This window comes from Emydura macquarii, unplaced genomic scaffold (assembly GCF_026122565.2).
Source record: "Emydura macquarii macquarii isolate MOO-44397 ecotype Brisbane River unplaced genomic scaffold, CSIRO-AGI_Emac_v2 contig_1253, whole genome shotgun sequence".
Lineage (NCBI taxonomy): Eukaryota > Metazoa > Chordata > Testudines > Chelidae > Emydura > Emydura macquarii.
This window is the reverse complement of record NW_027131390.1, coordinates 4,372,430-4,393,914: the sequence shown is the minus strand read 5'-3', so window position 1 is coordinate 4,393,914 and position 21,485 is coordinate 4,372,430. Positions and strand designations below refer to the sequence as shown.

Here is a 21,485-nt window from a genome sequence, read left to right as displayed (position 1 = left end):
TTGTAAAAATGATATTTGTGACCCTCGGGCCAGAAAGGTTGGGAACCACTGGTGTAACTCATGAAAGATGCTGGAATCCTGCCGCCTGAAAGGCTGATACAAATCTAAATAATTCATCTGTTTTACTTCTATTCACTGGTACTGAAACCCTAGGGCAGGTGTTAGCAATCTTACTGCCTGGCCTGGTGGATCATACATTCACATGGCAGTGCGAGCAGGCCCAAAGCAGAATCCGAAACCCGCTGCGCTAGGTGCTGCACATACAGGACGATGCAGTCCCATCGAAACCAGTCTCATTGTAGGTAGCCAAAACGTAACAAAAGAATGTCACAAGCAGCAGGAGGGGAGGAGGGAGGCCAAGGGTGTCACAGAGTTACCAGCCAGAGCATGACTCGGAGTTACCAGGCCACAGGGGTCGGTGACCAGAGATACCCGGCCGGGTCACACACCCACATAGATGACAGGGGACGCCCTGCCCGCTGCAGGAGGTCAGTGAGACTGTCCCTAGTGAGCTTGGGGAGGCCTGGGGGGGGGGGGGAAGAAGGTGTCAGCTTGGGGCGGGGGGTGGGGCGCTGGGGTGGAAAGAGGGTGTCATCCCAGGGGGGGAAGGGGGGAAGGGGTGTCGGAGGGGGATGGAAGAGGGTGTCATCCCAGGGCACTGGGGGGGGAAGAGGGTGTCAGCCCGGAGCCAGGGGGGACCATGGGGGGAGAGAGTGTCAGCCCAGGGGGGGAGACCGGCGGGGGGGGGGGGGGGGGGGAAGAGGGTGTCAGCCCGGGGCCCTCACCGCGCCAGAGGGGGCGGGGCGAGCGGGTGACGGCGGAAGAGGCTCCCGGTGACCGGGCCGGGCCGAGGAGCCGCACCCCCCCCGCCCCGCGCGCGCCGGACGAACGGTCGAAGAGGACAGCGCAGCAGGACGGAGCGCGAGCCGGCCCGTGACGTCAGTCGGAGCGGAGGTGGGGGGGGCGAGTCAGCCACGATCCCGGCAGCCATAGCGACGACGCTCCCTGCAGTGTCGGGCGGGGGGGGGCGGGGTGCTGACAAAGGGGCTCCGCAGGCAGCCGGCGAAGCAGCACCCGGCGGGCCCCGAGGGGTGAGTGCGGCAGCCGGCAAGGTCTGAGGGGGGCCGCGGGCCCCAGTAGGCGAGCTGCGGGGCAGGCTCGGCGCCCCGGACAGGCCGGGCTCGGCGGCGGCGAGCTGCGATCCCCGCTCCTGACGGGCCGGGCTCGGCGAGATCCCCGCTGCCCGTGAGTGAGTGGCGGGGCAGGGACCGGGGGGCTCCCGGCCTGAGGCGGCCGCCGGAGCGGGCAGCTCGGATCCCCGCTGAGGCGCTGCGGGCGCCCCGTGTGGGGGAGGGGGGCAGCCGGGCTCGCGGCGGGGGGGAGGGGAGGTGTCCTACCGCCCCGGCGCCTCCCCGCTCGTTGCAGCCGGGCCTCCCCCGGTGCGGCTGGGACCTCGCGTCGGGCTGTGTCCGTGGAGCAGCGAACGCCCCCCCACCCCCCATCCCGGCCGCTTCCTTCTCCTCCGCCCTCCCTCCCCCCCCCCCCGGCTATTGACAGGTCCCGGCGTCACCCTCGGCCGGCGGCTGTCAACACGCTCACGTGAGCCGCGCCACGTGGAGCCGCCGCCGGGCCCCGCGCGGGGGAGCTCCGGAGCCTGCCTGCCTACCTGCCCCCGAGCCGGCCGGGAGCCGCAACTGCGGCCAGCGCCTGGACCCCGGCTCCGGCCTGCCGCAGGCCCCGAGCGGCTCCACAGGTGCAGGGAGCAGCAGCAGCCCAGCCCACCTTGGAGCGGCCTCAAGGGATTGGGGGGGGTCACCCCACTGACCCGACCCACCGTGCAAGGCCGAGAGGCCTGGAAACCCTCCTCAACTGTGCGACCGTGTTTTACTCTCTTCGCCCCCCCTCCAGAACATCGAGTCTCAGCTGCTGGGAGCTGCAGGCTGTGTCTACACCGGCACCGGAGTAGGCAGCGCTCGAAGGGGTGGAGAACAGCTCGGGGCAAGAGCTGATGGTGCCATACACAGCTCGGGGCAAGAGCTGATCGTGCCATAGCTCTGCTGCTCCCTGGGCTTGTGGACAAGGTTTTGAAAAAGTTGGGGTGTGTGCCAATACTTCCCCTTCGACTCCGGCCTCAGCCGAGGCTTTACAATAAGATCCACTCCTACTCCAGGAACAATTTTAAGGACAGTGGTACACAAAGGATTGGCCAAGATGGAATCTCTTTGTTTCTGTTAGTACATTTAGGAAAAATAATTTGTTTTCCCACTTAGCCCAACTCAAAAGTCAGTTTCTCACAGATGCTTCCATTTTTTCCCCCCTGCATTGACAGCTTTACCTGACCTGAGGGGAAAATAACGTGGTACTTTTAGATGAAAATTAGATAAGCACCATAAAAATAAGGAAATTCAGATGAAGGTTGACTTACTTGATTGAAAATTCTGCATTACCTAACTGCAACGAAATGGATCAGAAACTGCACCAGTGTTATATAGAATGTCCTTGTTTTTGTCTTTGTGACTTAGCTAATTTTATCCAAGTTTAATGTTTAGTAGTCATTCTTTAAAAATCTTTTAACAAAGAATCTCCCCAGAAACTTATAAAAACGAACACAATAAATCATGCTACCATTATTTCATTAATATGATGTAATAGATAATACTCTGAGATTATCTGATCTCAAAGCACTTTGCAAGTATTAATTACATTTCAGAATGCCCTGTGAGATAGGTTGGTAAATACTAGTACAACCAGTTTAGTTCCTTTTCTACAAAATATGCCTGCAAGTAGACCCATAGATTGAAATGGGACTATACACACACTTAAGTATGTTGCTGAATTGAGTCCTCTATAGACTAACAATTTGAGGCACAGAGAGGTTAACTAATTTGCTCAAACTCGCACAGTGAGTCAATGACAGCTAGAAATAGTAGAATGGAGCCATCCTGACTTCTTGTTCTAGATAAACTACATGTAATTATTTGGAAGGGAGAGTTAGCATATAGATCGTGTAGATATATATTAAGGCCATCTAAAATTACTCTGATACAAATAAATGATAAAGCTGTTGGAATCTTATGCTAATCCTTAATGTGAATCTCAAACTGTATTGGCTTTCTTGACATATCTGAAAAGACAAGAATTTCTAAGATTGTTTTATCTTTTAGTCCATAATGATTCTGAAGGGGACTGTGTCTTACTGTGTAAATACATAATAAATATATCAATATCTTGATCATATTTTGGAACTTGACACAGTTTGAATATATCAGTGGGGAAGAGTTTTACAATATACATCATTTAGCTAGTAGATGATAGCTCCAGTGCAAAGCCTTGTACATACTACACTGTAACAGATTTCTTAAGTCAGATGTACAGTTTAGAAATCTCAGGAAAAGTACTGCACATATTAGGTCTGTTATAAAGAGATTAGCTCATTATTCTGAATAAACTGCTTACCCAATTTCCTCCTTTAAAAAGAAGCCATTTGTAGTCCTGAATACAAAAAAAGAGCATAGAATATGCTCAGGAACCATGGTGATGAGCTGGTTATAAGAACAGAGAATAGAACAGAATCTTAAATGTGAAAGTCTCCTGATTTTATTTTCACTGTTTATTAGTAAACTAAGAAATAGCCAAAAAATTAAAGTTATAGGGTTGGAGAAATGTTCTATTTTATTCCAGCTTTTCTCTGCCAAGTTAAAATCTCTTATGAAAAGGGGTTTCTGAAGAAAATGCTGGCAAACTAGTGCTGTCATGACACAGTGTACTTTTAGTTACTCTGTGGAGGAAGAATTCTTTATTGAGCTGGAAAGTCATCGGTGTAGAGTGGCTGTTACACTTCGTCTGTTGGCAAAACAGCTAACACTGCTAAGATGAGATGAGGTGTGCAAGTGGATCTCTGCACCTGCAGAATCTCATTGACATCACTGAGGCTCCAGGCAGCTGCAGGAGTCCACCTGTGTGGATTGGTTTGCAGGATTGCAGCCTTAGGCCCTGATCCTGCGAAGATTTAGGCCCGGTCTTAGCTTTATGCACTGTTAGTCACTTTGACTTCAAAGGAGGTTTGCTGTTATAGGCCTCTTTTATAAAGCTCTTTGAAATCTACTGATGAAAGACCTAGGTATTATTATAGTTATACCAGCAAACCTTTCTTGTTTAGATGTATCTTATAAAAAGTGCTTTTCCTAGTATAGTTTATACTGATTCAGCAAGCATAATATGTTATAGTTTTATGCGGGTATAACTCTATCAACATGAAGGCTTTTGCCAGCGCACGCACGCGCGCACACACACTCTCCCCCTCCCCCTAACTGATGTTGCTATGCCACAAAAGTTTCTAGGTCTTACTCGTTCATATTGGTGAAAATTTAGCACTTTCCATTGGTATCAGTTTGAATAATAACTCTTTACCCAGCCAATAAATGACAAGTGGAAGCAACAACATGATGCATATGTATATTTTAAAACAAACAATAAAACCCCACATGACATCTGGAGTTGAGATAGAATCAGGGAATCTGCAATGAATCCATTGCAAGTGTTAAAAAGAAACAATAATAAAGTGTAATGTTGAAAAATAAAAAATCAAATTTATTGGAATTTTATAATCCAATAAGATATTTTAAAATATCCAAAAATATATTTTCTATTAGTTATTCAGTAATGTAGTAAGTAAGAACAAAGTATATTTACTAAAACCATTAAAAATATTTTGTGCAGTTTAGCCATTGCATATATGTAGATTTTATATTAATGAGAACTTTTAATATCTTATTTCTTATGTTCTTGAATTGCTTACTACATATTGCACTGTAATTAGTTCATCCTAGAATTCTCTCCTCTGTTGCCTGTAAGAAAGTTTATTTGAAAACAGTTTTGTATTCCTGTGAGCTGGCATTCTTTCAAGTTAGACCCTGATACAGTTCTTGTATGTTTGAATGAATCAGTGAATATTATTTAGCAATAGCACATTAAGATACTCAAGTTCTACTAATTAGATTTGCTGTGCAAAGTAATTGCAGAGCTTATTCATCTCTTCTGAAACAAAAAATATTTACCAAAATTCTGAGAAGAGCTCAGAATTCAAATTGCCATTTGCTGATATGTAGCCTTGTTAAAAAGGGTTTTGAAAAAGAACTGTAACATCAGTCAGGAATATTATCATCAGGGATTTGTTTTCAAAAGAAGATAATTAGCATTCTAGTCTACTGGAAAGTAATCCTGGATTCTGAAGGGAGATTGGATCTTGGGGGAAAAATATACTGGAATAAGAACCATCAGTCCTTGGGAAGGACAATATGCATCTACTCTTGGAGAATTTAAAAGTTTTTACATCTTGAACCAGAACTAAAATCTGCACATCTGGTAGTGCATGCAGTATCCGTTTTATCTCTCTCAGATTTTCAGGAATCAGTTTTGTGAAAATGAGCTCAAATATAAAGTACTGACACGCTGAATTGTAATTTCATGACTTAAAACAGAAAATTAGGCATTTCTTAATGTAATAGATTTAGGGCTGTGCCTGCACTAGGTAATTCCAGAAACAAAATTACCACTGGTGCAACAGGTTTAGGCTATGACTACACTGACGGTGGCAAATTCGCCGCCATCAGATGGATTTCTCTGGATCGACTGAGCGGTTAGTGCAGACCCACTCAGTCAATCCAGAAATCGACGTACTAAGACCAGCTACAAAAACAGCACAGCACAGTGCAGAGGGAGCGCAGAAGAGAAGCTTAGCAGTCGACAGAAGTTACGCAAAGTTTTTGCGTTCTTTGCGTAACTCCCGTCAACTGCCGCCGAATCTCACAGGTAAGTGTAGACAGGGCCCAAGTTGATGATGTGATGCAATGTTGGAAATCACTGGGAGCCTTATGTATGCTACCTCCATAGGTGACAGCACAAGTGGGATATTTTTTAAAATAAAATTTCCTAGTGTACACCCAGCCTAAGAGTCTGCAGTCAGGCTCCTGGTGTCCTCATGAGGCTATTAGCCTTGAAATACTATTTTAGGCCACAATTCTGCAAAGACCTGCTTAAAAACCTGCTTAACTTTATGCACTGTGAATAGTCCTGTTGACTTCAGTGGAATTACTTAGTGCGTAAAGGCAAGAATCTGTATAAGTCTTTGCAGGATTGGGGCCTTAATTTTTATCTTATAAATTACATTTGGGAGTGTGGTATGAACAGTTTGTGGGATTTTTATTTTTGTTTTATTTGGATTGAGAGTCCAGAAATGAACCTGAAAAATCCAGAGAAAAAAGATGATTTGGTTACACACTGGGGAAAACAATTATTCTTTGTATCAACTTAAATAATGACTACAAATTTAGCTTCAGTAAATGTGATGAAAAATCCAAAACCTAGCCTGTACTATTGAATAATGACAAATGTCTTATACATCCTACTTGATTTTTAATTCACTGCTTTTATGTTGAAATCCTATTATGATCAGACTTCAAATTTAAAAAGGTGCAATTAGGCAAAGAATGACGGTCTTCCTGATTCTTTTGTTCTGAATCTTTGCACTGTGACATGGTTCATATACAAACATGAACGGCACATAACATATTGTACTGTACCCTGGGATGTTTTGATTAGTCCGCTGGTATGCTGTCGTGCGGACCAATATTGTCTCATTGTTTCCTTGTATTCCCCTGTCTGTCTGTCTGTCTGTCTTCATCCAGCTGTTGCCTCTTGTCTGATACTAAGGTTATAGCCTTTTTGCTGCAGGGCCTGTCTTTGTGTTCCTCAAGCTCTTAGCACAGTGGGGTCTCTGGTCCATGACTAAGGCACTACAGCAATATAAACAATAATAATGAAAGGAGTGCATATTCACTTTATAGCAGTTTTTTTAAAATGGACGTAAACAAAATGTCAAAGAAGAGTACAGTTATATTAGCTTAAACATTTTTGAAGGCAGTTAAAATAATTACAAACAAACTCAAAACCAAAATGTCAAATGCTGCTGTCTGATTAAGTTCTGTGGACTTGTGAAAACAAACACAATCATCATTCCATTTCCTTTCTTCTGCAGACTTGCCAAAATGCTTTGGAATTCTTAAATGACTAAAACCCAGAAATCTGTGTGGGATACAAAATCATAAGAACAGAAGAAGCAGCAGGAGGGATTCGGTGCCAATGCAGCAACAAAAAAGACAGCCAGAGTTAGTGGAAGGAAATCTTCCTGTTTTTGTGTTTCCTACGGAGCTTATATTTTATGCAGATGACCAGTCAACACACAAACAGGTGTTGACTCTATATAATCCCTATGAGTTTGCCTTAAAATTCAAAGGTGGGTTTCTTAGGTTAAAATTCATACTGAAATCTGTTTATTAAAATTTGCATTGTGGCTGGTTTATACCATGTAACTATCAGTGTCCTTTTCATTTCAGTTCTTTGTACAACTCCAAATAAATATGTTGTTGTCGATGCTGCAGGTGCAGTGAAGCCTCAGTGTTGTGTTGATATGTAAGTAAAAATAGCTCAGTTCTCCCTAACTGTAGAACATTTGAATAACTAAATGAGTTAATTGTATATCTAAACGTCAGCTAATATTTAAAAGGCACATTTTTAACCACACTACAGAAAATGTTAACCTCTATTCACTCTTTATGAAGCTTTTACTATATCATTCACATTGGGTTGAACGTTAGAATATCTGAGTGCCTAAGCAAGTTGCTTGGTAATTCTAAATTAGCCAGATAAAATTAAATACTTCAATATATAAAGTGTGTTCCTGCCTCAATCTGGTAGAACCTCAAAGTTATATTAACCAGCAGAAACACATTGCATGTTGCTAAAACTTTATGAATTAGCAAGAAAAGTAAACAAACAATGGATCAAGGCACTGAATCACAACATTTAGGTTGTAAATTTCTTTTGGTAAGTGTACGGAACTCTTAAAATCATCATCGTTCTGTGTTCTGCTGGCTTTTTTCCCCTGTTTTAGTCATTTATTGCAGGGGCATTAGATAGGTGCACTTCTTTGCTTGTGTGAGTATGAATAAACAATAGTAGAGTGCCAATAAGTACATCCTATGGTATATTTTTGTAAAAGTAACAGTCTTAGTCATATGAACCACACTAGAATACTTTGCTATTGGGTTTTTTGCTAAGATGAGTGAGACCAGCAATTTGGGATTTTTTGGTGAGAATTATTTGCAGATTGGCAAAGTGAGAATCCGTGAAATTCTAATGTGCATGCTTTCCATGGGCTATGGAACACAGTGAGTATACTCCTGCTGTCCTTTCAGTGAAGATGCTCTTGCCTACCATTAAAAAAAAAAAAAAAAAAAAAAAAGTTTATCCTTCCTAGATCCCAACTCACTCACAGAGAAGGGCTGATGGACAGTTAAGCATTACCTTCAAAAGCCCCAAGTGTTAAATAAAGCTTCTAGTTTTTTGCTTTAACCATGTTATATCAGTATTGACTTCTGTAATTCAGGGCAGAACAAATTGGTAAATATTAATTTAATGCAAAATAGCCTGACGTGTTTCACCTTCTGTATGTTAGCTTCATGCTGATGTACATGACTTCAAATCTGCATTGTGTGCCTGAGGAGCAGGAAATGTGCAGAAAAATATAAAGAAAAAGGAAATGGGGATTTCTGATGATATATTTACTAATGCCAAAAAGCATTTTTTGGATTTTCTGGCCAATAAATGCCATTAACAAAAGACCTACTTGTAATGAACTATTCGTCCTCTGCAAAGGAAATGACACTACTCTGATATGAGGAGCCAATCCAGTACTGTGGCAGGAATGATTGGGAATCTCAAGGGTGCAGCCAACTGGCACTCCCACTAAAAAGCATCAGTGGGTAGGGACAGCAACCTGTGAAAGGCACAGAAATGATTAGTCAACACATAGCAGTGCATAGAATGTTTATGTTGCTGTAATTCATTGAGTCATTCTGATCTCTAGCTGATCTTTATAGAATTTTGTTTGATTACCTTTGGGTCCATCTCAGAAAATATTAGTTTCCTTAGTTAGGTCTCCAAGAATATTTTTTTCCAGCAACATCCCCTTTTTGGGGGATGGACTCTCGATATGGGTAACGTTATTGGAACTATGTTGATTGCTGTGAGGGTAGGATATGAACTGTGCTGTATACATATGGCCCTTTGCCAGATACACTGATCTTCTACAGAGCCTCTAATTATGCAGTGGCTCTCCAGCAAGAAACAGGAGAATGTGTCTGTTTATATGGGTCTGCAGAGAAACATCTATTTGCTTGACAGGAACTGTGTATGCTCAAACAGAATCTTTATATAATGCTGTGCTTATGCTGATGCTTCGAAGCATGGTACCAACAATAGAAAATAATTTAAAGCAACACAAGAAGTCTTAAAATAAAAATCAAAGGTTTGAAGCTGCAGTTCTGACCTAAGCAAAAGCACATGCCTGAATAAGGAGTGCAGGATCAAAACTTCATTGCTCAGTGATCTACTCTTCACCAGATGGCAGTTGCCTAGCCACAGTTGAAATAAATTTACTTAGTGAAACTCCATCATGGCCAAACTCATTTGCTTCTAAGGTTATGAAGATACTTCTATATTTAATAAGCATATGGTTTACAGGCTGATGTATTTCAAACCTCTGTCATTTTCTATTCCCTTTTGAAAGCCCTACTTAAACTACATGTTAATTTTAAGTATACCCACTATTTTGATAACAAGTCTTTGTGGGTAACTTAATGTGGTCACTGAATCCAGTTTCTTAAAATTCGGTCCAAAATGCAGAAGTTGTGGGGGTTTTTTATGCAGTATTATAATGCTCAGGAGATCAGTTTCCTGGAACAGTGTTAAAATGGCACCATCCAGTGCCAGTGTAGTTAAAAGCCTTTATTCTTTGGAGTTTGCAACTTGCTCTGGGCTGAAACTTGTCAGACTGCACATTTCCTGGAGCTAAGTGGCTTAAATACGTATTTTCTCTTAGTAGCTCTTAATATCTCTGAAAAGGTTTTTATGGTCATATGGGGGGGGGAGAGTTACAGTGCATATTAACCCAAGAGACTGAAATTGCTCCAAAATAACCATTATGGTGGCTAAATAATGTGGGATTTTAGAACTAGGTACACATGCATTTTCATAATGATTTATAACTACAGTGATTACCCAAGTGAACAAACTACTGTTCATAGAAGAAAGATATGGAAGAGGTGCTGAATTTAGTTAAGTTAAATTCTGCTATTTGAGTCCTGTATGAGACTTTTGACGTGAAGTACCAGAGAACTGCATCATTTTGGGTGCTCAGTTAGTAATTGTGGGCATAATAGGAGTTTCCTGACCCCCGTCCTGCAGTTGAAATCATGAAGATGAACCTCTCGAATGAGGCTCAGCAGAAATGCAGGGATCTGCCCATGCAAAGTTAGTTGCAGGTTTCTAAACAAAATGTAAGAAATGTATCCACAGAGCAGTGAAAAGATCCACTGAAATTTAACTACATATCTAGCTGGAACTCTTAGTGATTGGTTTTTGCTTTTGAAGATTCCCCTAATACTAGAGTATTCGTACTGTTAATATAATTACTTTAAGCTTCTGAAAGAACATGCATAAAAATTGACAATTTTTTTTTTTAAATCTACAGTGTGATTCGTCACAGAGACGTTCGGGCTTGTCACTATGGCGTGATAGACAAATTCCGGTTACAAGTGTCTGAGCAAAGCCAGAGGAAAGCATTAGGGCGAAAAGAGGTCATTGCTACGCTACTTCCATCAGCGAAAGAGCAACAGCAAAAGGAAGAAGAGGAAAAAAGAATTAAAGAACACCTGGCTGAAAGTGTCTTTTTTGAGCAGACTTTGTGTCAATCAGGTAGTTAATGTCTTACCTAACCCTCTTCTGGATCAAACAGTTTGGTACAGCTGAAATGACTGGAAAGAGGTGACTCTAGAAGAAAAATATTCTAAATTATCTCCCTTTTTTTACTTTCTTGTAAGAGCGCACGGCTTATTCTTCAGAGTGGTGCTCCAGAATCATGGTATTACTGTCTGCTTAGGTCCTCTTTAGTCAAACAAGAGAGCTGTAAACTACCATGTGACCCTAACATCTCATTTACTATCTGGAGTTTTGTTCATTTGTATCTTTGAAGGGTCCAATCCTGCAATCCCACTACACAAGCAAATTCCCACTGACTTCAGTGGAATCTGTGGCTGCAAAAGGATTGCAAGACCATGCCCTCAGAGACTAACTTATTCTATCAAAGCGTGTCTCCAGATATATTTTGGTCTGTTTCAAAACTTTAATCTTCCACCTCCTGACCAGCAGCAGATACAGCCAAACTCTTTCTGCACATGGCACTTGGTGTGTGTCTTGTTCTTTTAGCTTTTAAATGCACAGAAAAGTGGAGTTACGAATACCTCCTATGCACATGCAGTAGCATAGAGAGTAGATGATGTACCAACAGCCATGACTGAAGCATGAGCTCTACACCTAACGAGGGGTGGCGAGAAGGCTTGTTAACTCATTGATTGTTTTGTTGTCTTCTAAAACAAAATTTTAATCTTTACTTAGTCTGGCTGAAAATGAACCTTTCACCCCCAATCCTTCTGACAGCTTAATTAGAGAAAAGGCTAGGATGTACAAGGATGACTTAAGTGCGGAAAGTAGCAGTTAAGCATCTAAATCCAACATTTAGGCGCCATTGGCTTACATGAAACCCCTGCTCAGCTACCACCTGCCCTTGTAGGTGCCTAGAATCCCATGGCACCTGTGTTTCCACCATTCACGTGCTGACGCTGTTCAGCAGCTCAGTGCCTAACTCATACCTAAGCAAATAGGCAAAATAGGCCTTCTCTTGCCTCCAGGGCCCAGTCTGGTAGGTGTGCTTAGGGCATGAAAACCCATACAAACTGGTGATGGCAGGGCCTCCCTTACAACCTTTACCCAGTGATTAGAGCGCTCACCCAGGATGTGGGAGACTTGGATTCATGTTCTCCGCCCACAACCTGGAACAGAGATTTTAACTTGGGTCTCCCACTCCCTAAGAGAATGCCATAATCATATTGTGGGGCAGATTGCTCCTACTGAAGCTGTCCACTTTATTAGTTAACTATACATTGGGCCAGAGAGAGAGAACGACTAAGTCCCGTTGTGAATCCCACTCTAAGTAACTTTGCATAGAATCAAAGAAGTGTAGGAGTGGAAGGGATCTCAACAGATTATCTGGTCCAGTCCCTGCACTCAAGGCAGGACTATGTAATAATAACTAGACCATTCCTGACAGGTGTTTGTCTAAGCTGTTCTTAAAAGCCTCCAATGATGGAGCGTCCACAGCCTCCCCAGGCAATTTATTCCAGGGCTTAACCACCCTGACAGTTAGGAAGTTTTTCCTAATGTCCAACTTAAACCTCCCTTGCTGCCATTTAAGCCCGTTGCTTCTAGTCCTATCCTCAGAGGTTCATGAAAACAATTTTTCACCCTCCTCCTTGTAACAACCTTTTATGGACTTGAAAACTCTTATCACGTTGCTCCTCAGTCTTCTTTTCTCCAGACTAAACAGACCCAATTTTTTCAGTCTTTCCTCATAGGTCGTGTTTTCTAGACCTTTAATCATGTTTGTTACTCTCCTCTGGACATTCTCCAGTTTGTCCACATCTTTCCTGAAATGTGCTACCTGAGAGAATTCCTCTTGTTAAAACAAAACTGTCACCAACTGTTCATACATGATGATGTAAGTCCCAAATTGGCAGGGGACAGTTGTGTTCTTCAGTTACAATTTAAACAAAAAAGATTATAACCATGGATGTTCCCACTTGATAGTATAAGAAAAAAAAAGATTTAGGGTCTGATCCCAAAAACCCAATGACAAGTTTCCACTGACTTCAGTGGGGTTTGAATCAGGCTCATACATGAGCCCGTATGCCTCAGGTTATAAATCAACCACTAACTGATGAAGGTTAGGAAGAAACTGCACTATGGTCAGGCTATGTCATTACAGGATTCCTTGTACCTTCTTCTGAAGCATCTGGTACAGGGCATTGTTTGAAATAGATTATTCGATTACATGGACCATTGGTCTGCTGCAGTATGGCCATTCCAGTGCATAAGAATCTAGTTTACCACACCGTATCTACTAACAAGAATGGAGCAGCCAGAGCAGAGGAACAGGATGATGAGAGAATGCAAACTAAAAACATCTGAGTGGTAGGGTTAAAATGGGACCAGCATTGCCAGCATCCCTCTGAGAAATGCAAAATCAGTTTAGAAAACAGGAGCCATTTCCATGTATGCTTTGAATCCATACTTTAAAAAACTAGGTATAAAACTTGGCTAAATGTTAATAGATGTAAAGGTTCAGTGTAAAGATCTTTCAGACCTCATATTAGCAACTCAAAAAAAAAAAAAAGGCAAAAAGCTATTTCAGCGTGTTTCTAGAGCCTTTGAACAGTTACCTACCTACTGTGCTACGACCAGTAAGGTGTGCTAAGAATGGAGTCCTAGCCGTGTCTGCATCCCCTTTTGGCAACATTAGACCTTGTGTGTTACTAGAAAATGGTCACTAGTGGCTGAATCACTGGTCCCTACTGGATTAGCGTTGTTATATAACCATACTGCAGGTGCAGCTCCATCAGGGGAGGGAGGAAGACAGTGCTGAGGTTTTAGTTTAAAATCAAAACCTTTTATACAGGGTAGGGGCCTCTTCACCCTGATCACTGAACAGGGATAATTATCAGGGCTCCTACCCATTTAGTGGTGGGGAGCGTCTTTAAACTGGCACTCTTTCAGGAGGTGTGGGATGGGGAGGGACATGCCAGTTCTACTCTTTTCTCTTGATCACAATTGACACCCTGGGAAGCGGGGGATGGGGCTTTTTTGGCCTAAGGGAGCCTGTTGCCTGTCTCTGGCTGAGCTCTGTTCTGGAGTTGTAAATAAAGGGGGACTTCTTCAGACTGTGCAGCCTCTTTAAATATTCTTCCCTTGCTGACGGTCAGCCAGGGAATGGAGTTTGTGCTTGGCGCATCCCCCAAGCATGGCTGAAACATCCCATTGCCAGGTCTGTAGCAAGAGTGCTGGGCAGTCAGACTCCACCGCTGGGAGAAGGATGGGCGTGGACAGCACTGTGAAGCCAAATTCCAAGTGTCTGTCCGTCTCAGATCAGGGAGCAGCCTCCCCCAATGCAGGATGCTCGTGGAGTGTTTGCATGCCGCCCAGAAGCATGTTCAGCATGGATGGAGCCCTGATTATTCATTTTGGGGTTTTTTCTCTAGATTTGTACAAATGCTCAAAAGGACAACTAGCCATACACTTTAGGTACCCTCTTAAGTGGGCAGCACGTCGCAAAGAATACCCCAAAAGCACAGCAGTAAAATTCAGTATAATCCACCAACAGCAAGATAGGTAACTTCCAAGCGCCCGTTCTCTCCCCCACCCTTATCCCACACTTAAGTGCCTGGGGAAAAATGTAGTTTGCAGTGTGCCCTGAAGGCCATTTAATCCAGGACCAAGTGGTGGAGTGAATTCCAACACGGCCGAGCCCTCACTAAGAATGTCCAGCCAACAGACCCATCTCGTTTACACTAGCATAGGCTTCTGCTGGTGTCAGCTCTAGTGGCACACGGAGAGAGGCAGTCTCAGCTTCTAAAACATTTAGGGCTTTGTAAGTCAATATCAGCACCTTAAAATTCATCCAGAAACCAATAGCAGCCAGTACAGGTGTGCTGGTTTAGTAAGCGTGAGGTAAAGTACTCTACTTACCAAGTGTCTGCTGCATTCTGCGCCAGCGTCAGTTTCTCGATGGCTGTAAAGTAGCTCTATGTAGTGCATGTTAGTCATCGAATCTGAAGGTGACGGACGTGGATGATGGTTGCAATGTTCTCACCTGAAAGGAATAGTCACAACCTCTTGGCTGTATGTAAAAGATTTAAAAAAAAAAAAAATGACCTGCCCATTTCTGCTTCCTCGTCTTCTCTGGTACATTTAGATTAGGGTAAAGGGGGGTGTTTTCTCTAAGACTGTGTTAGCTAGCATGTTCTATAGCTCTAATGCAGACGTGAGCTGCTCAAGTTGAAACTAACCTAGGCAGGTTCAATTTGCCAACTAGCAGATGCTAATTACAGTTTGCTGTGTCTGCACTAGAGTTTTAGGTGGTGTGCGTTAACTAGCCCCTTCTGTCCTAGTCAAGACAAACTCCTAGCTGCAGCCGGGCGTCCAGTCAGACTTCTATATTTGGATCCCAGTTATTTATTTATGCCTTTCCCTTTAAACTGATACAGGTTTTGAATAATTACAGAAGCTGTCTTTTAATATATAATTCACTGTTACATTGTAAGTATAAGATTTTTTCCATGAGGGGAGATCATGCTTGTAAGCTGTATCTATAGGTGCACTTGATTTTTGGTAGCTTTGAATCTGCATATTAATCGATTGCTCAAGCAATAATTGATACCATTTGACTATGTTTTCTGGTACTTAGCTTCTGCGAGCTATAAAATGATTAAAGTGAGCCAGACATCTGAGGTTCTTACCATATTCAAACATCACTTCGCTAGTAATATAAAGAGATATCAAGGGTTTCATAAAGGCAGCATAACAAAACGTCATATTTACAGTTCCTCTGAGGGAAGAGAGCAGTTGTGGAAAACCTACCTCACCCAGAATGCATCTGTCAGACATAAGGGATAGTGTTTTATTCCTTTGCCTTAACCACAAGAAAGCCTTATTACTGAAAAAACAACGAGAGTCGTGTAGCACTTTAAAAACTAACATTTAATTTCTGCAGGCATAAGCTTTTGTGGGCTGTAACCCACTTCGTCAGCCCACGAAAGCTTGTGCCTGCAGAAATTAAATGTGTTAGTCTTTAAATTGCTACAGGACTCTCATTGTTTTTACTATAGACAGACTAACACGGCTACCCCTCTGCAACCTTATTACTGCGTTATTTTACAGTATATTTTAGAAAGATAACATCTTTGTATTACTCTAGATCAGCGGTTCTCAACCGGTGGTACTTCGAAGAAGGCTAGGTGGTATGCGAGCCGTACCGCGCCACCAAATCCGCCTCCACAAGTTCTGCCCCCCCGCCACCGCCGAAAAGGGGCAAATGGCGGCAGGGTTTCGGCAGAGAGCATTGTTCCCCCCATGTAACCCCGCCACTGCCGAAAGTCCCCCCCCCCCTTTTTTTTTTTCCCTAGTGGTACTCAGGTCAGGTACAGTCAGGTCAAGTGGTACTTGACCTGACTGCACCTGACCCGAGTGGTACTCGGGGAAAAAAAGGTTGAGAACCGCTGCTCTAGATAAATAATAAATTAATTATACCTTTGTCTCCAAGTCTGTAAGTTGGTCCCCAGAACTGCAGTATTAATCCAATATTATTTACCAAAAAGAAACCACATGGTGTTCCACTGTTTAAAGGTTTTATTGGTATGTTTGGGTTAAATGGGCTACAGATATAATAGCCTTGAACACGTTGTGCAGGTCATCCCCAAGTGAGTGCCAGCAAAATCTTATATTACATTGTGTGTTTGGTTTATGCTACAGGAACAAGTGTAAAATGTTTTAAGAGGAATTTTAAAAAAATAGATTGGTGTTATTTCTCATCATTCCACATATGTAAGCCAGGCTGCCTTCTCCTTCTGAGCCTAGTTCTACAGGCATCAGGAGGAGAGGATCATAAGCAACATTTTCTAAAATATATCCAAAACAGCACTTCTGTAAGTCGTATTCATGATTACAGTTATCTTAATCTACCAGCGCTGGAAACGAATGCCTTATACCAGTGGAATGTATGGACTCCCAGCTCTCAGACAGTGCCATGGGCTATTAGAATACAGTCATACCACCGCATCAAAGATCCTGCAGCTCCCACTAATGTAATTTGGGGACTGAAGGTAGGGAAATGAAGGGGAAAGAAGGAAACATGTTTGTATGGTCTTCCTTTAGGAAAAAGGATGTTTGAAAGAGGGTTCATGCTTTGGAATGTTAAAGTTAATCCCAGCAGAGTTGCAGAAATGGGCAGATGAGGTGGCCAAAGGGGCATGACAAATGCAACATCTCATGGTTCTGCAGCACCTCACACATGCACTATAATGCAAAACATTTCAAGTTTCAATGCAGCAGATTTTCATTGCAATGAATGCCATTTTATTTTTCAGAAAATAGAACTGCCTCATCGGGACCTAGTTTACTAACAGTCTTCCTGGGAATAGTGTGCATCGGAGCACTAATGCTACCGACATCGGGGGAAGTGGAATCGTTGGTACCTCTCTACCTCCATTTAAGTGTGAATCAAAAGTTAGTAGCTGCTTATGTGTTAGGTAAGGGGTTTTGAAAAGTTGATTTTTTTAAAAAACATCTTTTTTTCAGTCTCTAGGGGAGCCAGAATGTAGACTCACAGAAACTTCTCTGAAATTCACAACTGGCTAGATAAGGAGATGTACTTTCATGTCTCAGGGGCAAGGGTTGAGACTAATTTCATTCTGTTACATCTCCACTTGTACTTAACATAGAAGATCCCGGTAATACTTGCTGGGGTTCAAACAGAAGCCATCATCATTAGCAATGTTAGTGTTCTGGACAAGTCTCTTTCAGAACAGGAACCTAGCATATAGGGGTGTACACCTTCATTTACTGACTGGTTACGTTGCTGAAGACTGCAATCATTTGTCAGAGAAAACTACTGGAACACGTTGCTCTTTCCTATGGATTCTCTGCCAGGACTTCTCCACTGTAAAATTGTAGTTGTCATCTTATCTATTGACATTAGAAATTCCTTCTCTTCAACCCCACTAATCCAGACAAGATCTAATGTGAAGAGCTGCCTCCTTCTATCCTAGCTTTTAGTAATGAGAAACAGAACTGCACTGATGGGTGAATGGACAAGGGCACCCGCAACACCGTCCTCTGGTTCCCACACCTGTGACTTGCTCCTTAAAATGGCAGGAGTGAGAAGGTAGCCCCTTAACCTCATGGAGAGAGAGACTTGTGTTACTCATCAGCAACCAGTGCTGATTTAAAGGAAAGTAGCACTGGACTCGCTCTCTGCTTTTCCCATTGCCTGGCTGAGATCAGGACTAAAATAAGGACAAGCAACCAGAAACTCAGGCTCTATCAGATTGTGTGGTGAACCTTGTGCCCAGTATTGAGGTGGTTTATTCACCCTTTGTCCAGATGTGCATCTGAATTCACCTGCTGTCAGTAGCCAAAAACATCTGCATACAAGGCTGTGGTGATTGTTTTTCAGATCTGGATTTTGCCACAGTAATTCTTGACTTTATAACTTCTAGATGATTGCAGCGTGTTCTCTCCTTGAAACCCACTCAGAAGCTATAGCTGATGCAAAATACAGTGCAAAAAATGGGATAATATACAGTTTTTCAGACAGCTGCATTAGCTTCCTGGCTTCTGGGTACAATTTAAGGTGTTTACATGTTTTATGTGGTTTGGGTCCTGGCCTCTTCTCATCTGTATGATTACAGCAGCTGATCAGATAAGGTGCGAGCTAATAATCCCTAGATTTAAACATCCACCAACTGGGTGTTCTTATAGGAGTGAAAAGATTCCTAGTCTGGTATACACTTCACTTTCTTCTCCAAAACGTAAATCTATTGCCATGGAGAAAGCATGCATAGCGCATCTTCCCTTCTCAGGCTTATACCTATAGCAACTCAGTGGGTTGATGGGAAAGAGGAAAGTGTCTTTGTTTTTAGTTCATAGGTCCTTTTTTTTTAGTTAAATGCTTTACATGGCCCTGACCTATGGCATAGGTGGTCTTTGTGCATTTTTAAATAAACCCAGCATTTGGTGGTGTGAAACGAGTTAACTGGTAAGCTCAGGTTCTCTCCAGTTCTGGTAGTCATAACTTTCTATGCTAGTGCCTGCCATAGGATGAAGAACTAGTTTAGATTTGTGAATGGATGGGGTGTTTATCAAAGGGACAGTACTGCCTCACCTTGGCTCCACCCATTACCTACCTACCCTGGACCCCTTAAATAGAACCCACAACTTACGACATTGTATGGTAACAGCAGGTCAGCACCCGCACCTTCATTTCCCATAGTGACCTATCTGGCTTCAGGCTCACATCTCTGCAGTGCAGTGGTACTTTCACAGGAGCAAGGTTTTTTTTTAAGCTATTAGGTAACTAATTTTTAACCTTCGATGATATGAAACTCACAATGTCCAAGCAAGTCTTCAGATGCCCTATACAGGAATCTGAGTTAATTATTTGTGGACTTCGACTTTAAACACGTACTGAGGCAAAGAATTTAAGGAGCATTCCAGTGGAAGTGTATTTTTTAGTTCAGGGAGCCCCACTTTACCTGCAGCTCCGTGATTAGCCGCCTTCGGCCTCCGCTTTCTTCACCATCTATCCGTTACTACTGAACAATTCCAGGGTTCACCCCAGTGCAACGCCAGGTGCTTCTGCACTTGCAGGTCTGGACTTTTAATATATTACCTGTTTCAGAAGCTGAGACAGAAGGAAAATGAGGATCAAGCAAACAAAGTCTGACAAAATAAACCACTCAATCTGCCCAAACCGAGGCGATTCGGTTCAGATTTGAATGTCGTGGCAGCAGTTCAGCGTTCACACCGGGGGGCAGTTGATGGTTGCATGACTAGTGCTAGAGAACTTAGTTTTTAAAAAGTCAAGTGAGTCAGTTCTTTAAATAGTGTGACCCGTTAGGAACCTTTTTCTGCTCCCCTGCCGCTAGGGAAGGGCTTCGGCAGTGAGCGGACAGAAGAGTGACAATGCCAAACACATTTAGGCACCTTCCTTTTTATATAGCTCTGCTGCCGTTACACATGCTGATGGGTGCTGGGCAAGAATCTGAGGGAACTTCCCACACTACCTGAGTGATGGCAGGAGACAGGAAGTCAGACTGGTCGATGAGACAGACTATAGACAAAGGTGCTGTTAAATGCAGAGTAGAAGAGAAAACAATGTTTCCGTTACTTAGTTTAGGTGGTGCCAGCAACATTAATATTAGAAAAGCACCTAAAGGCCTCAACCAAGAACAGTGCCTCATTGTGCTAAGTATTGTACATGCAGAGTAAGACAGTCCCTGCACAGAATCTAAATAGCAACAATAGGTTAAAATTGTCAGACAATCTGATCCATAATTGTTCGCAGAACATACAGAGAGAGCTTCTAGCACTAAAGTCTCTGGATCTGTTCATACTGGATGATGTAGACACAATTAGTTCTTTAGAACCAACATTTTAAACAAACGTTGATTCTGATTAAGCCAAACTTTTGTTAAATAATATTTGAAAGTTACTCCTATAAAATATTAAGTGAAATGTATGTAAAAATTCACTCTGTAGATTTATGCACTCTTACGTTGTTTTCTGGCCTGTGACAGGCAACTTTTAGACCTCTACTTTGACTATTTCATTCAGTTAAACTACACTGTTCTTCAATTCTTGTCTTTCAGGTCTCATCACCATGGTTATCTTGAGGACATGAGTAATGACATAAGTGGATGTAAAAAAACAAACCCCAACTTTACCTTACTATATAGTCACATCATGAATGTGGACTGCCTTTACTCCCATGTGGCACATTAAGATGCTAGAAAAGCTATTCAGTGATTTAAAATACTTTCAAAAGTGTAATATATTTTAACTACGTATAACTTTAAATAAAAGACAAGCACACTTAGGTGCTTCTGTTACAGCTATGAAATGTTTAGTGATATCCGTGAAATTATTTTGAAGAAATTTTTATATCTACATCTACTGTACAAAAGAATTATTAAAGTAACATTTGTTATTTTAAATCCATGTTCACATCAGTGTTTGAGCACTATAAAAGCAAACTGTTCTATCTGAAAGGTTCATTTGTTTATTCTATTACGTGGTAACCTCTGTACTTACAGCAACATTTTATGTATAAATACCAGAATGATCAGAGTTTACATAAAGCTTGTCATTTAAGATGGAATTTGGAATTCCATCACTAAAAACTATGAAATAAATACAGCATTAAGTTTAGATGGAGAAGTAGTACTTTCTCAATTCCTGACATCATTAACAAGTATATGGGGTATAAGGGTCTTCTTCACTGAGGAATTAGTTATAGATCTTTTTTGCATCACAACCATAAATCATAAAACGTTAAATAAAACACAATTTTTTAATAAATACATGTAACATACAAATGTAACAAGATATTTAAGTATAGATACATAATATCTAGCAAGAGAAAACTCATGTGTCCAGGACTCCCACTTCAAAGTAGTATGGAAATATACCTTACCATTTTTCATTGATAATGACCTGAAAATAAATATATAGCAACATAGCCATGGTCCTCTGTACACACGTGTTAGACAAGCATACTTGATTTTTTTGGGGGGTGGGGTGGGGGGGGAGGGCAAGAAATTGAAATTCAGCTTTGATTTTTATAGTGTGGATTAATTTATAATTTCTGTTTTGTCTCGTGCTGGAAAAGAAACAATTTCTCTGTTTGACATCCCATGTAAATATAATCTGTCTACTTTGAAAGAAAAGCTTAATGTTTCCTTTCTAGGGCCCAGCATTAC

The 21,485-nt window shown here is 42.3% G+C and overlaps 2 protein-coding genes across 5 annotated transcripts in view; one reads left to right on the top strand and one right to left on the bottom strand.

Moving 5' to 3' along the window:
- The window catches only part of LOC137153044 (integrator complex subunit 6-like), a 95,108-nt gene extending 93,672 nt beyond the window's left edge, over positions 1-1,436 (bottom strand). The window contains exon 1 of the mRNA XM_067548038.1: positions 1,398-1,436. The gene's annotated coding sequence lies outside the window, so the exon portion shown is untranslated. The remainder of the gene's footprint in view (positions 1-1,397) is intronic.
- Positions 940-20,934, top strand: MOSPD1 (motile sperm domain containing 1). Of its 4 annotated transcripts, none has more exons than XM_067548044.1 (6): positions 940-954; positions 7,037-7,294; positions 7,395-7,470; positions 10,592-10,815; positions 17,094-17,255; positions 20,376-20,934. In XM_067548044.1, exons 2-6 carry the CDS (start codon positions 7,141-7,143, stop codon positions 20,405-20,407), a joined length of 648 nt encoding a protein of 215 aa, XP_067404145.1. In that variant the 5' UTR covers positions 940-954; positions 7,037-7,140; the 3' UTR covers positions 20,408-20,934. The 4 variants fall into 4 exon arrangements, with proteins under 4 accessions (XP_067404145.1, XP_067404144.1, XP_067404143.1 ...); XM_067548043.1 differs by lacking the exon at positions 940-954 and adding an exon at positions 997-1,091; XM_067548042.1 differs by lacking the exon at positions 940-954 and adding an exon at positions 1,035-1,245.
- Positions 20,935-21,485: the final 551 nt, after the last annotated feature.